The sequence below is a fragment of the Polypterus senegalus genome, chromosome 13, assembly GCF_016835505.1.
Source record: "Polypterus senegalus isolate Bchr_013 chromosome 13, ASM1683550v1, whole genome shotgun sequence".
In the NCBI taxonomy this organism is placed as follows: Eukaryota; Metazoa; Chordata; class Cladistia; order Polypteriformes; family Polypteridae; genus Polypterus; species Polypterus senegalus.
This window is the reverse complement of record NC_053166.1, coordinates 32,318,956-32,334,139: the sequence shown is the minus strand read 5'-3', so window position 1 is coordinate 32,334,139 and position 15,184 is coordinate 32,318,956. Positions and strand designations below refer to the sequence as shown.

General features: G+C 36.8%; 1 protein-coding gene across 5 annotated transcripts in view; it reads right to left on the bottom strand.

Annotated features, from left to right (window-relative positions):
• Window positions 1-669: 669 nt before the first annotated feature.
• The window catches only part of sgcd (sarcoglycan, delta (dystrophin-associated glycoprotein)), a 905,470-nt gene continuing 890,955 nt past the window's right edge, over window positions 670-15,184 (bottom strand). For all 5 annotated transcript variants that reach the window (XM_039775688.1, XM_039775689.1, XM_039775692.1 and 2 more), the window contains 2 exons: window positions 10,357-10,480; window positions 670-1,064 (listed from right to left, as the gene is read on the bottom strand). In XM_039775688.1, the coding sequence (XP_039631622.1) occupies window positions 891-1,064; window positions 10,357-10,480 (298 nt within the window). In that variant the 3' untranslated portion in view covers window positions 670-890. The remainder of the gene's footprint in view (window positions 1,065-10,356; window positions 10,481-15,184) is intronic.

Below are 15,184 nucleotides of genomic sequence, written 5' to 3'. Positions count from 1 at the left end.
TTATTAAATTAGAAAATAATAATAATTTAAGATGGTCTGCCAAGTACATTTTTGCAGTTTTGTCTAGTTCACAGTCAACTTTAATTTGACAAAATGTAATGATTGCTAAAAACTCACATAACTGAGTAACTCCTTTAAAATAGTGGGTGTGGATAGCCACAGTCAATACAAGTCAATGGAGACTTTAATTGTTTTTATTAACTAATAGCTAGCATATATTTGCCTTCATTTCTGTTCTCTAAATCAGAAAAGAAGACTACTAGCATGAGCTATCGTGATTTCTTCCTTTGGTGGCCAGCAGTTACAGAAGAGAGCTTAAATTTAAAATTCTGTAACACGTCAATGGCCCTACCAGCTCACCTCCAGGCTCCCAGCTCTGCTGCACTCCATGCACTGTAAGTGCAGAGCAAGTGCTTGAAAGTGAGAAGCAGTCTGGCTGGCACCCCCCTCACCCAGACATCCTACACTGACATGTCTGCCAAGGTACTTCTTCCAGTAATTTCCTGCCAGCAAGTTGGAGGCCACTTGTGGTAAACAGCAGCAATTACACCTAATGGTGGCTGCTTCCTACTACGCTGTTAAGCACAAAGCCCCCTTATATAATATAGTTAGGAAATTTAATTAAAACTTAGAAATAAAATGTCTAGACAGTTAACAGTAAGAGCGATGTAGAAAAAGTCATTTTTTATAGAGTTCCATTTTTAAAAGGTGATCACCCTAGTTATTCTTGTACTGAAACATTCTTCAAAGCAGTGGATAAAAAGCTGTCACGCTGAACGTCTCTGAGAGACCCTTTTCATCACCTACAAAGGCTTTTTCCGCTGTCTGTCATTAAAAAAAAAGCCTTTTGGGTGCTACAAAGGCCTCTGCTCATTTGTTTGTTTTCCCTTTCAGAGACAGACGCTAGAGTTTATCTGGCAGGTGGAGCCACTGTCCGCCACCGACAAGAAGAGCCGCCCGTTTGGACAGATGCAGACCTCGTATACTTTCTGCTTTGAGCCAGAAGCTGAGTATATTCCTTTGGGCAGTCTGGGTAACTTGATTTTGTTAGCTTCTAATATGATCTAGAGAGAAGAAAAGGAAAACAAAAACACAAGAGAGATGAGAAAAACTTGGAGTGGATATTCTTATGAAGGTACAGTAGCAATCACTGCTCATTTTATAGTCCTCTTTACACCTGAAAATAAAACTGGAAGCTGCGATTTTAACAACCAGTTACTCTACTGGCTTATTCCAAATCTTATGAAGGATTCATTTTATTGCCATAAGTCGGGACATAATCCACAAATGGGACACAAGTCTATCCCTAGTCATGCATGTGCACACATCCACACCGGGTCATTTTGGTGCAGTGGTTCTCAGAGAATGGTCCTTAAACTAACTGTGGTCCACAAGTTAGGTGACAGTCATCTTAGCTAGGCAAACTTATTTTCAAATCATTTGGATGTGTTACCTCATTATGTATGCCCCTCTGTATCCATTAATTTATAACAAATTGGCCACTGTCTGACCTCCACACTAGCTCTTTATGTATGTACTTCTGTATTTGTTCATTTTTAACAATCTGGCTATTGCCTGGTCTCCATGTTAACTCACGTTTTTCAATGTTCTTAATTCATTTATACTGCCTGACTTCCATATTAGTCCATAATGTACAGACTTATATATTCATTTATTTTAGAAATCTAGCCACTGCCCCATCTCCAAGTCACTCCAGCATGTAGCACTTTTGCCGTTATTCATTTTTAACAATGTAGCTACTTCCCAACCACCACATTAGTCCATTATGTATATAATTCTCTATTCATTAATTTTTACCCAATCACCATGTTAAGTCCATTAGGTACGTAATTCTGTATTCACTCATTTTTAGCAATTTGGCTACTACCCAATCTTCATGTTAGCCCATTATGTACATACTTCTGCATTCATTTATTTTTAACAATATGGTTACTGCTTGTCCTCCACATTTTCTCATTATGAATGTACTTCAGTTTTCATTCGTTTGTTACATTCTGACTAGTGCCTGACCTCTGTGTTTCTAAATGACCTTCCCTGTGGTTACAGCCAAATGGAGCAGCTCCAAAACAGCCACCCCAGAGTGCTTTGTCTGACTTAGTTATAAATGATCATTTTTTGCATTTATTCTTCTTCAATACCTCACCTATCTGCTTGCAACAATAGTGTAGTGAAAAAGTTGGAGCCCCTTTGTAATTTGTGTTTGTGTAGATCATTCACCTAAACTCTTGTTGTCTCTCTCTCTTTCGACAGTTCTTCAAATATGCAGTCTCTGCCTCGTCTTACCACTCTTCATCACCGCGTGAGATTCCCAAATCTTTAATCAAATGAGGCCTGTCATGTACATTACTTGAGTGGCTAATGTTTTTAATGTTTTTCCAATAGGAATTTGCCAGGCTAATACAGTGGAGCACTTTAAAACACTGCTGAAAACACATTACTTTAACATGGCCTTTTTATAACTTCACTTTAACTTAATCCTGATACTCTGTATGTTCAGTTCATCATAATAACTATTCATGGTGGCTCTAAAATCCGTACTGACCCCTACTCTCTCTTCTGTTTCTTTTTCCGGTTTCTTTGTGGCCACCACCACCTACTCAAAGCATCATGATGGTCCAACAATGATGGATGGATTAAAAGGCAGAAGTCTACGTGACCATCATCATCAAGTCCTTCCGTGAGAACCCTAAATCCAAAGAGGACTGTTTCATTTATGTTAGGTAGAATGCCCAGAGGGGACTGGGCAGTCTAATGGTCTGGAATCCCTACAGATTTTTTTTTTCCTCCAGCCGTCTGGAGTTTTTTTTGTTTTTTCTGTCCATCCTGGCCATTGGACTTACTCTTATTCTATGTTAACTAATGTTGACTTATTTTGTTTTTCTTACTGTGTCTTTTACTTCTCTATTCATTATGTAAAGCACTTTGAGCTACTTTTTGTATGAAAATGTGCTATATAAATAAATGTTGTTGTTGTAACATAAACATGGTTACCATAATGTAGAATTTACAGTGAGAAGTGATTGTTTGCAATTGGGGGTCTGCTGTATCCTTTGGCAAACTGGATAACAGTCCAAAACACTTTGAGAACCACTACCTCAGGGTCAGCACTCAACGTCACTGCATGCCTTTGGGCTGTGGAAGGATATACCTGTAAATACAGAAGGTACTAGAGAACTAAAATACAGGGTCTACTATAAGAGTTTTCACTCAATTGGAAGAACTCACATTTTCTTGTTATTAAACATTAAATCACAGTGAATATAATTTGGCTTTTTTGACACTGACACGCTTTAATGCCAAAGTGATAAGCAATCTCTGCAAAACACTCTAAATTAATTAGAAGTATAAAACAAAAATAATTGGTGGCATAAATTTTCATTCCCTTTAATATGACACACCTAAATTATCACAGATGTAGCCAATTGGTGTTAGAAATCACATGAGTGGCTCAATGGCGATCACCTGTCTGGGTATCAGTTGTTGGTAGTGTAAATGTACCTTATGTGAATTTCCCCTTGGGATTAATAAAGTATCTATCTATCTATCTATCTATCTATCTATCTATCTATCTATCTATCTATCTATCTATCTATCTATCTATCTATCTATCTGGAAGGGCTGACTACATCCAAGCTACAGAATATCCCCTGGAGTCCAATTTAATCAATCATTAAGAAATGGAGTTATGGCACAGCTGTAAAACAGCTAAGAGCAGCCAGTCTACAAAAACTGTGTAAACATGCAAGAAGACGACTAGTGATGGAAGTCTCCATAAGACTGATAAGGACTGCGAAGGAATTACAACGTACAGTAGCAGATAATGGAGAGACTGTACAAACAGCAGCTGTTGCTCGGTGTGTTTCAAAAGTTGCAGCTTTACGGCAGAGTATCCAAGAGAAAGCCGCTGTTAACAAAATCTCACACGACATCTGTGGGAGATTAATTTTAGGGTTCATCTTAAGAAATTGCACAAAGGCTTAATAAATGTTAGAAACCTGTTCAAGCATATCAGGAAACCAGATAAGGGTCTAGTGAACAACAATGACAAGGATGTACCAGGAGAAGGTTGATGTAATACACCAAATGTATTACACTAAAAGATGATTAGGAGATTGTAACATGCAAGTCCCTGTCTTGCACCTCAAAACACGAGGCTGAGTCTCAGTACTTTAGCAAAACCAGCTTTATTCAACATGAAGCAGGAACAGCAAGGTTATTTATTGTAGCGAGATCTACCACTCTCCTCTACACAGACATAGCAATCAGGCTGGGTCATGGCCAGGTTAGTGACAAAGTATTCCCGTTCTCTGTATTTATAATGTTCCTTGCATCAACCATCAATGGCAAACACTTATAGCGTGTCCGCGGTTGGCTCGGATTTGCTTTCACTGCGAGCTGCTGTAGTGCTGGGAGCCTGTGGTTGCCCAGACAATGGATAAACTTTTCCACAGACGCGGTGATCGCACTTCAGGATGCTCTTCGGTGTGTCGTCCCAAAAGAGTTTAGAAACCTTACAGCATAAATTTCAAAGGTGATGGCTAAACTAAAGGTATTAGAAGAACAAGAGTATGATAAAGTAGACTTTTATTTACTAAGATATCTGGGTGTGTAAGCCACTGAACCAATCAGAGTAAATGTCAAGTGATGTGTACGCATTAACCAGCACTATTACATAAATTAAGTTGTTTATGAAATGGACCTCTGCACTTATTTCTCTGGCCATTCTGATCTTTTTTTAACAGACTGCTGTGATAAATGCTTCCTTGTCACGCATTTGCTGAGGAGTGAATAAAGGACGCAATGGACATGTTTTCTCTTGCCTGGCTTCTGACTCAAAGAAGTTTTTATTAAATCTGTCCTAGTAGAGGAAAAGTTTCTTTTTTTAATTAATATGTTTATTTCTACCACACATCCTAGATAGAGTTTGCCACGAGGCACACAGGAGACTCTGAAGAGAGCTACGAGAAGGTTCTATTGTTTGATGAAACCATAGCTTAGCTTTTATTCATCAGACTAAGTGCCATGTGTCGTGTAAGCTAAATGCTAAATATGTAGTCTGCAAGAAACCTGCGCCTTGGGAGAAGATTAGTTTTCTAGTAAGACAACAACTCCAACCATAAAGCCAAAGCTACATAGGAATGGCTTTAAAACACCAAATGTTAATATCCTAGAGTGTCTGAGTCAGAGTCCAGATCTCAATTCAATCGAGAATTTGTGTCTAGACTTCAAGAAGAACCTTTGCTCAGATTCCCCATACAGCCTAGAAGAGTTTGGGCAGGTTTGGCAGAAAAATGGCAGTGTGCTTATTTGCAAAGCTGATAAAGAGAGACCTGTGCACACAGACTCAAGGCTGTCATTGGTGCCATGTATGCATCTATGAAATACTGAATTAAAGGAGGTGACTAATTATATGAATAGTTATTTTGCCTTTTACATTTCTAATTACCTTAGACCACTTTGATGAGATCTCTTGCCACTTTGATACTAAACTGCCTTTTTCTGTTGATCAGTGTCAAAAAAGCCATATTAAATCCACTGTGACTCAGTACTGTAGAACAATAAAGTATGAAAACTTCCATGAGTACTTTTTTAAGCACTGTAAGTGGGTGAAAGTAGTACAGGCTTAGATTATTGCATTTCTTAACCTACATAATGAACATTCATTCTTTTCAAAGTACTTGCACAATCCCTTATGTCATCACAAAATGCTGGATGATGGCGGTGGGTAGGAGACAACCTTGACCAGTGTGATCGCTAGGGCACACTCATGCATACACCCACTTTCACTCACGTTGGCTGAATTTAGAATGTCATTGAGACAGTGTTATAGCTTGTTTGTGAACTCTTTGTGATTTTATATATCCTGCATTTCTCTTCAAAAATAACCTCCTTACCGCTGCACAGGACTGATCAGCTACTACAGGAAGTGTTTTGGCTGAGGTTAGAGCAGCAAATGGAGGTTCCAAAGGTACTAAGAGTCGATTAACTTTTCCATGCTTGACTTTGAATATTTAAACAATATGTTCAAAAATTAGGTGACAATGTACAAATTGTGGGCTATTTGCTTAATCATTCTGTCTCTATTCTAGTATCTCACAAGTTCATCTCATCACATTTCAGAAGCCATTCACAGAAGATTATGAACATTCTGAAGAGCATTTTGTTACAATTGCATAAGAAAATAAATACTAGATTTAAAAGAGGTTTTAGTAAATATTTTATGTAAAATAAATGGATCTTTAAAAATTATACTTCATCTTTAATTTTTATAATACACCAAATATTATATTTAACTATGCCAAAAATTTCTAAAATAATACTTGGCTGAAATAATGCATCAGAGCAAAAGTAAATTGGGAAATTAACCATTCATGGGTATTGTAACATGACCATCCAGTTTAGGATTATGAATAACTGTTGCCTATCTCAGCGCCAATGGGTAGAACATGAGAGCCAACCCTGTGTGGACACTAGCCCATCAAAGGGCACACTACCCAATTCTGAGTTGACAGTTAACTTAGAATGAAAATGGATATTTAAGTCATCAAGAACCAAGAGACTTGGACAAAGGGAACAAACAGATGCTAACATAATCAGAAAAACAGGAAAGATGTTTTTCATATTTGCTTTGCACCCTCCCCCACCATATCCTATCAAAAATTTTGATCTATGGTTGTTGACAGATCTCGATGTTTTAGGGTCCCCTGATATCGAAAACATTGATATCTCGATGATGGGTGTGTGTCTGTCTGTGAGTGTGTGTCTGTGTGTCAAAGCTTCTTGAGGACGGTCTAGAGGTAAAAAGACTGGATGGAAAAATACAAAACTTGAAACGTTAGCCTGTTACAAGATGACAATGTGTTGATTAGTTTTTGAGCCAAATCGTACAAGAAAAAGAGGCTCTCAAGAAGAAAAGTCAAATGCTGTAATTCTGCAATTAATCATAAATTCTTCTTGTCAATTGCTATTGTAATAACCTATTTTATGAACAGAAAGAGTGGTAAATAATAACTGAAATGTTATAGAATAGATCGGGTAACTTGGTTCTTAGGGTGCAAAGCCTACTGATGCTTATGTCCGAAATTTTTTAAACCAATGCTTGAATAAATTCCAAAATGAAATAGTACATTTCCACATAAATCAATGCTCACTACTTTCTACAATAATTTTATAAAACAGTTCTTCATTATTTTCAGAATGAAATTCTCATTGTAAACTCCCTTGAATGCCAGGTTTCATAAAATTTTATTTTTATTGTGTGGAATAAGATCAAGTCTGTAACTTATTTTAATTTTTCACAAATCACCTATATCCATGTATGCACTCTGAGAAATTTGGATACGGCAATCTTGCCTTTAAAAAAGATAGCCGAGTATCATGCGCTTTAAATTTTGTTGGTTGGAAAATGTACAATAATATATGATAAAATACACGTGACATTCATTCTCATGATTTTATGAGGGCTAAAAAAAATGATGTGCCTAAAGGTCTGCTCATCTCTTTATTATATATTTCATAAGTGGTAACAGAAATTGAGATCACAAAAATATGGCAGTTTATTTAATGTTCCTTTGAGATTGCTGTGTCCTTAATGTAGTATTTTTGTGTCATGTGTAATAAATTTTGTGCTTTAAAAATATGGTGAGAGGTGCTGCTTCATGAATGCAGCCTTCTGGTGTTGATGCCTGTCTCATTCACTTTCTTTGTGGCATCTCTATGCTCTATGATTTCCTTGTATATCACAAAGACAAATTTTCTAACAGAAAATAAGTAATCATTTAATAAACATCGGTTCTCATAAATTGTATTTTAATTAATGAATTATAAGTCAGTAAGGTATATCATTTTCAAATGCAACACAGCATTGTTTCTCCCATCTATCTTAAGATCAAAGAAATGAGGTTTAATTTGAAATTCTGAAGTTAGCAGAGGTGCAGCATGTTTAATTAATTAAGTCCAACATAAGTTAACATTTGCCAAATGATATAGAAGTTTTAGAGAGTATCTTATAAAGTGAATGCATTTTTGTTTTCTAATTTTAAACAAAATTGGACAGCCTTCTCCCACACTTTTATGGTAGGTGGTTTTGTCTTTTTCCAGTTGAGTATAAGACACCGTGCCACCAGTGTATCTTAATACACCACAAGGGATTATTCATTCATCACTGAAGCTCCAAAACAGAGCCGCTAGAGGATTAGGAATAGTTTTGAATCAAATGAAAGTTTTAATCCACCCCAGTCAGGGTGTAGGACAATACCCAAAATGTGTGATCCAGTGAAGGCAGTGCATGAAACCAGCATTCACAGTCTTACTGGATACATTTAGGGTAATCTGAACTGTAAGAAATTATTGATTCTAACTGGGGTCACTGTGAGTATGAGCTTGGGAGTGTGTTAATGAGCAGGCCTGACAATTGACTTGTACTCCATCCAAACTCGGTTCAGGCCTTGGGCCTCTGTGTGCCAATGTTGGATTATTCAAGATCTGCTATGTTGTCTTATATTATTTCAGATTTTTATTTATTTAAACTTGTCAATGAGATACTTCTGAAGATGTGTAACATGTGTCCCCTTTAACCTGACCAGGCAAATAGGCCATGCATTCCATGAAATGAATGTAAAGTCCACAGATTGAATACATAAGACTGCAATGCTTGTTGAAAGAGCCCTAAGCAGTTAATCTTAAGCCCCACTGACCACTGATGACACTGGATTGATAACAGTTATTACACATTTGTAATTAACTCCAAGTCCCTGAGCCACAGATTCATCAGTGCTTGGAAATTGTATTTTATCACACTAGACAACGAAGACTTTGCTTCCTGAACACCGTTAGGTGTATCTTAGAGATTTTAAACTGCGGACCACAAAAATCTCCTTTAAATGTACCTATCATCTACCGTTTGATTGAACTTTGCCCATTTGTGTGATTTCCTCTCATAAGTATACGAACATATACAGTACAACTGTAACTGGAACATCTGTGGTGATCTAACAGTAGTGGTACTGCTTGCCGGAATGCAGCTTGGATATCCCATGTCCTGTCATTTCATTTGCAAATGAGATAACCATTATTAAGAGTCTCATTGCATTAATAAGAACTCACTGCTATGTTAAGTATTTGGCTCTAGAGCATAAAAGTGAGGCAAATAAACCACTTGTCTGCCCAACAAAGATATTTCTGACTCATTTTATATAAAACTTTGGAAACAATGGAAACTTTTGTGAACATGATGAGCAAGCAAGGTGAAGGATTTTGATACTGGAGACCGATGTTTCTATGAAAAACTGATGTCAAGATTAAGGAAGGTATTTTTGTTGGTCCACAAATCAGACACGTCATCAATGACAAGAAGTTTGAATATCTGTAACTGGGGCTGGAGGAAATTGCAAAGAAGGCATTCAGAGTGTTGTTGAAAATTTTGTTGGCAGCTACAGAGCACCAAACTACATCCAGCTGACTGACAACATGCTTCATTCACACAAGTACTTATTCTCTGTTAATCTTAGTGCAGCTGGTGACAAACATGGTGACTTCAGGACTTTGCAACAATGGAAAAGCAGTATTCGAGCAAATGGAAATCCATCAATGCTGACCGACTGTTGTTGAACACTGAAATGAGAAACATCATATGCGGAGTACAAGTGAAAATCAGCAGCAAAATGTGTTCAGTTCAATTGAACTAATGTAATGTGTCAGCATCATTAAGCAATTAAACATGCTAAATCTAATTAATGGCAATTTCTTAGTTCTCTGAATTCCTATGAATACTCAATCTGAAATTATATTTGTGTTCAGCTTGAAATTGTCTACCATAATTACCAAACGTTTTTCAGAAAGCAAAACATTTCAGTGTCCTTTTTGGACCCGCACAAGCGCTTTTTGTTCACTTTGGAAAATGAGGAGATACTACTTGAGAGTTTTCAAAGGGGAAACACAACTGCCATTCACTGCACTACATTTACCAGTTGTCAAGAATGAGCAATATAAACTGTATGAGAGTGTTAAGAATTATTGTTTTAATAAACTATCAAGTGATGATTTGGGTTAAAGAGCATACTTCCAATACACTGCAAATAGATCATTGGGAAAAACCTAAATCCACATTACGAGTTCAAAGAAAAGTAAAAAAAAGTTCTATCCTTTTACATTGTTATCTTGCACATTTCTAAGTATTCCAAAGATTTCAGAAGTAGAGGAAAATATTTTTGAAACAAAATTGTGCATGTAAATAGTTGGAAGTACAACAGAACAATGAGTGCACTTTAGTTTTTTTTTAAAAAACACAATCAGTTAACTGCATTTCAACATATTAACTGGATTGCTGTAATTTACCTCGCCATCTTTCGACTCAAGTCTCATTTCATTTCTGCATGTAGCCTGTATATTCCCAGCTTCTGCTAAGATTTCAATACCTTTTGGAGCCTCCATGAACAAAGAACGAGTTGGGGATTCCATCCTGCAACATAAAAAATACGAGTAAGTATTTGAAAAAAATACAATGTATATGAATTCACTTTCTGCATACGTATTGTGTTGTAGCCTTAATTTAAATGGAAAAATATGCAAATTTTGCCCATCAATTTACACTCAATAAACCGTGAGAAAATGTTTTCAGGAAGGTTTGCAAATTTATTAAAAATCAAAAACTGAAATCTCCCATTCATATAAGTATTGAGACCCTAAATTCAGAACTTCACACAAGCCTCTTTGGTTGTAATTGCAGTTTCAAGTCTTCATGGGTAAGTCTTGACAAGTTTTGCACACCTGGATTTGGGTAGTGTATCCCATTCCTCATGGCAGATCCTCCAAAGCTCTGTTTGACTGGATGGGAAGCGACTGTAAACTGTCATCTTCAGGTCTCCCCATATATGTTCTGAGGGGTTTAAGTCTGGACTTTGGTTGGGCCACTTAAGGATAGTCAGAAACTTGTCACTCCAGCCTTGTCTTGGCTGTCTGTTTCAGGAAATTGTCGGTGAATTGTGAATGCACAATTTGGGTCATTGTCAATGAATTGTAATTGAATGGTGAATTGTGGCTCCAGTCTGAGCGTGCATGTGATCTGGAGAGTTTTCTTCAAGAACTTCCCTGTATTTGGCTGCATTCTTCCATCCCTCTCTTTTGACCAGTCTTCCTTTCCCCTGCAGCTGTGAAGCATCCTCATAGTTTGATGATGCTAACAGCATACTTCTCAAGTGATGAGAAATGCCTAGTTGTCACAAGTCAAAGTGCTTCAACTTTTGACTCATCAGACCAGACAGTCTTTTTTTACAAGATCTAAGACTATTTAAATGCAGTTTAGCAAACGCCAAGTGGGAGTCAGTCACTCTAAAATAAACACCTGATTAATTGAGTGCTGCTGAGATGGTTGTTCTTCCAACAGGTTCTCTCATTTTAGCAGAGGATGTATGAAGCTCTGTTAGAGAGAGACCATGAGGTTCTCAGTCACCTTACTGACCAACGTCCTTTTGCCTGGTTCCTCAGTTTGGGTGGACAGCCAACTCTAGGTGATGAGCAAGTTTAGTGGTTCAAGTCTTGTTCCATCTCACAATCATTGAGGCTACTGCGCTCCTAGGAACACTCAAAGATGACTCAGCAAATTTGATTGTGGAGGTCTACAGTGAAATCCTTAGACTTCATTTCTTGTTTTTTGCCATGACATGCAGTGTGAATTGTGGGACCTCTCATGTACACTTCTTTTTTAAACAAGGCGAAATCAGTTCAGTTTGCCACAGATGGACTCCAATCAAATTTTCGACATATCTCAAGGAGAATTAAAACAAACAAGATGCACTTGAGCCCAATTTGGAATGTCACAGCAAGGGGTCTGAATACTTATATAAATGAGAAATTTCAGTGTTTGATTTTTCATAAATGTGCAATCCTTTCTACCAAACATGTTTGCAGTATTGGTTATTGAGTGTAGATTGATGGGTAAATGTATCCACTTAGAATTATATTTACAACACAATAAAAGTGTGCAGAATGGAAGGTGTCTGAATACCTTCTGAATCCAATTTAAACCCAGGAACAATGAAGGCTTAGATACTGTCTGCTCTCCATTATACTGTATATGGCAGTTTTTGAAGTTTTGAAAAGAAGGGAGCATTCTGCTGCTATTTAAGGATTAGAAAGAACCCATTTGGCCTTCTGCTCATCCCCCATGACCTCTGTCTGTCTTCAATATCCACAGAGTAATTAATGAATAAGATTATCACTTAAGTTTAATTTTGTAACTTTACTCCCTGTGCATGATAGCATGCTGTCTTTATTGACTAGCCTGGGTGCCTGGTGTAATTGATTTTAATGGAAAGCATACATACATTTTGTTTTGTGGTATATTTATTACACATCACAACCCTAAGATGAAAATGTAAGGAAAACTGGTGAATCTAATTTGTCTTGAGACGGGTGAGTGCGGGGATGTGGCCATCAGTGTAATCATGTTCAAAGATGCTTTTTACTTTGTGCCATAGGCCTCAGCTTCCCATGACTCCCATGGTAGGAGATAAAAAGTACAGATAAGGGGAGAATGCTCCATGTGGGGTAAGATCATCATTGGAGTCCCTGAGAGATATCTCTCCTTGGACCACTACTTTTTCTAATTTATTTTAATGACATTGATTCCAGAAAATTCAAAAAGGTTTGGACAATTTTCTGAAATGAGCAAACAGTTAGAAAATGCAGTTTAACATAGAAAAATGGAAAGTGCTACATTAGGGCAAAATTAATGTAATTTATAAATATAACATTGGAGAGAAATGTGCTGGAATGATTAAATATGCTATGTTACATTGTAAAAACTGATTAATATAAACAAAGGGATATTACGCTTAGACTATATCATGCATTTGTGAAACTGCATCTGGAATACTGCATGCACTTCTGCATGAGATCAGCCAGGAGAATCCCATGACTTGAGGATATGGCCTACTGGGACAGACTCAGGGAATTAAGGATGTTCAGTCTCATGTACTAGAAACTGTGTGGAGACCTAATCTATGTCTTCAAAATTCTGAAAGCATCGATAAAGAAGACTCAGCTAAATAGAGAATTGTATACTCAAAGTTACCAGCGGAAATCAAAGGGAAGTCAATTTAAGAATGAAGCTGGAAAACACTTCTTTACTTAAAGAGTTGTGGTAATCTAGAACAAACTATTGAGTCATGTAATTGAAGCAGAAACCTTGACAACCTTTAAGAAGTATCTAGATCTGGATGCGATATTAGGACAGCTTAGCAATTAACTAAACAAACAAGCTTGATGGACTGAATAGTCTCCTCTCTATTGTCGTGTATTTTGTTAATTATTCCTTATGTTCATATGACTCTAAGTGGACATAGAAAACCAAGTAGTACTTCCAAAACTCTCATGAACAGCAATATATAAAAATAATAAAGTATATTTAGCTTAATTATAATATAATTATATTATGCTTTAGCTTTCAATACCAAAAAGGTTCAGTTAACATTGTTGGATTCAATATTAAGAGTCAGCACTAATCAAATGAGGCTAACATCAGGTTAACTTCACAGAATAAAATGAAAATCAAAGGGGGTACTGTAAAGATGGTAAATGACAAAATCCAGGCTCAGTTCACCCAAACTTCACAGACTGAATTCACTGATAATTTATGAAACTTTGACAATGTGGAAACAAAAAAATAATATGCATATAAACAATAAATACCAAAGTTACAAGGAAATTATCTCAAGTATGAAAGTGTTATTTGGAAGGCAAAACCCAGAAGGCTACTCTCAAGAAGTCACTCCAATGATAGAAACATAGAGAAGGTATAATCAGGTTAGGTCCAGAATACAGGGCTAGATATCAGAAACTTTATAATTAAAAAAATGAATAATTGATCCAGGATTTCATTTGCAGAAATATATGCTTTGTAATCTGGTTTTGTTTTCTGTTATCATCTCTATCATGTCTACTAAAGGTCACCTCTCTCACAGGATAATATTGCTGCACTTTCCAGCTTCCTGGCTTTAGAGGATCAATATCAGACCAGCCAGGTTAAATTATGTGCTCCTTTTTATTAATTTTTATTACTTTTTTTAATTATTCAATTTAAGCTAAAGCAGTGAGAGTTAAGTATGACAGACGGATAACTGCAGGATGGAAAGGCCATCAGCATCCATTTTCTTAACTGCTTATTCCTTTTCCATTTTAAGTTGCGTTGGGACTGGATTCAAGCCATTTCTCAAATGAAAGAGAAAGACACACACACACATGCTCACCTTATGACGTAAATTAGTAATTTATTTTGTGGTTCCAAAACACAAACATATGAAAGGGATGTAAACCTGTTCCTATCCATACCCAAAAAATTAAATGATACATATACTGTATAATTATATACATGCATACATAAGTTTGCACCAATTCTACACCACCTTGCCAGATGTATGTACATGTGTAAGTTCTGGCACTGATGAATACATGAGATCCACAAAAAGGTATATAATGGTGTACAAGCAGGGGTCAGGCAGGCTGTGGGACCATTTTAGTAACCCTAACTGGCCTGCTAATTTTAAGTGTGGAAAGGCAAATTAGTCATATAAGGAATGATTAAGTTAGGATATTAAATTAGCTTTTTTTTATTTGAAAAGTTATAGATAACTGGTAGAGGTCACAAATAGAACCTACCAGAAAGACAGAGTACATTAGAACACTCTAGACGAGAACAGGCCATTCAGCCCAACAAAGCTTGCCAGTTCTATCCACTTATTTCTTCCGAAAAAACATCAAGTCGAGTTTTGAAAGACCCTAAAATCTTACTGTCTACCACACTACTTGGTAGGTTATTCCAAGTGTCTATCGTTCTTTGTGTAAAGAAAAGCTTCCTAATGTTTGTGAGAAATTTACCCTTAACAAGTTTCCAACTGTGTCCCTGTGTTGTTGATGAACTCATTTTAAAATAACCGTCTCGATCCACTGGACTACTTCACTTCATAATTTTAAACACTTCAATCATGTCACCTCTTAATCTTCTTTTGCTTAAACTGTTTTGGCTCATCTCTTTTAATCTTTCCTCATAACTCATTCCCTGTAATCCTGGAATCAGCCTAGTCGCTCTTCTCTGGACCTTTTCTAGCGCTGCTATGTCCTTTATGTAGCCTGGAGACCAAAACTGCACATAGCACTCAAGATGAGG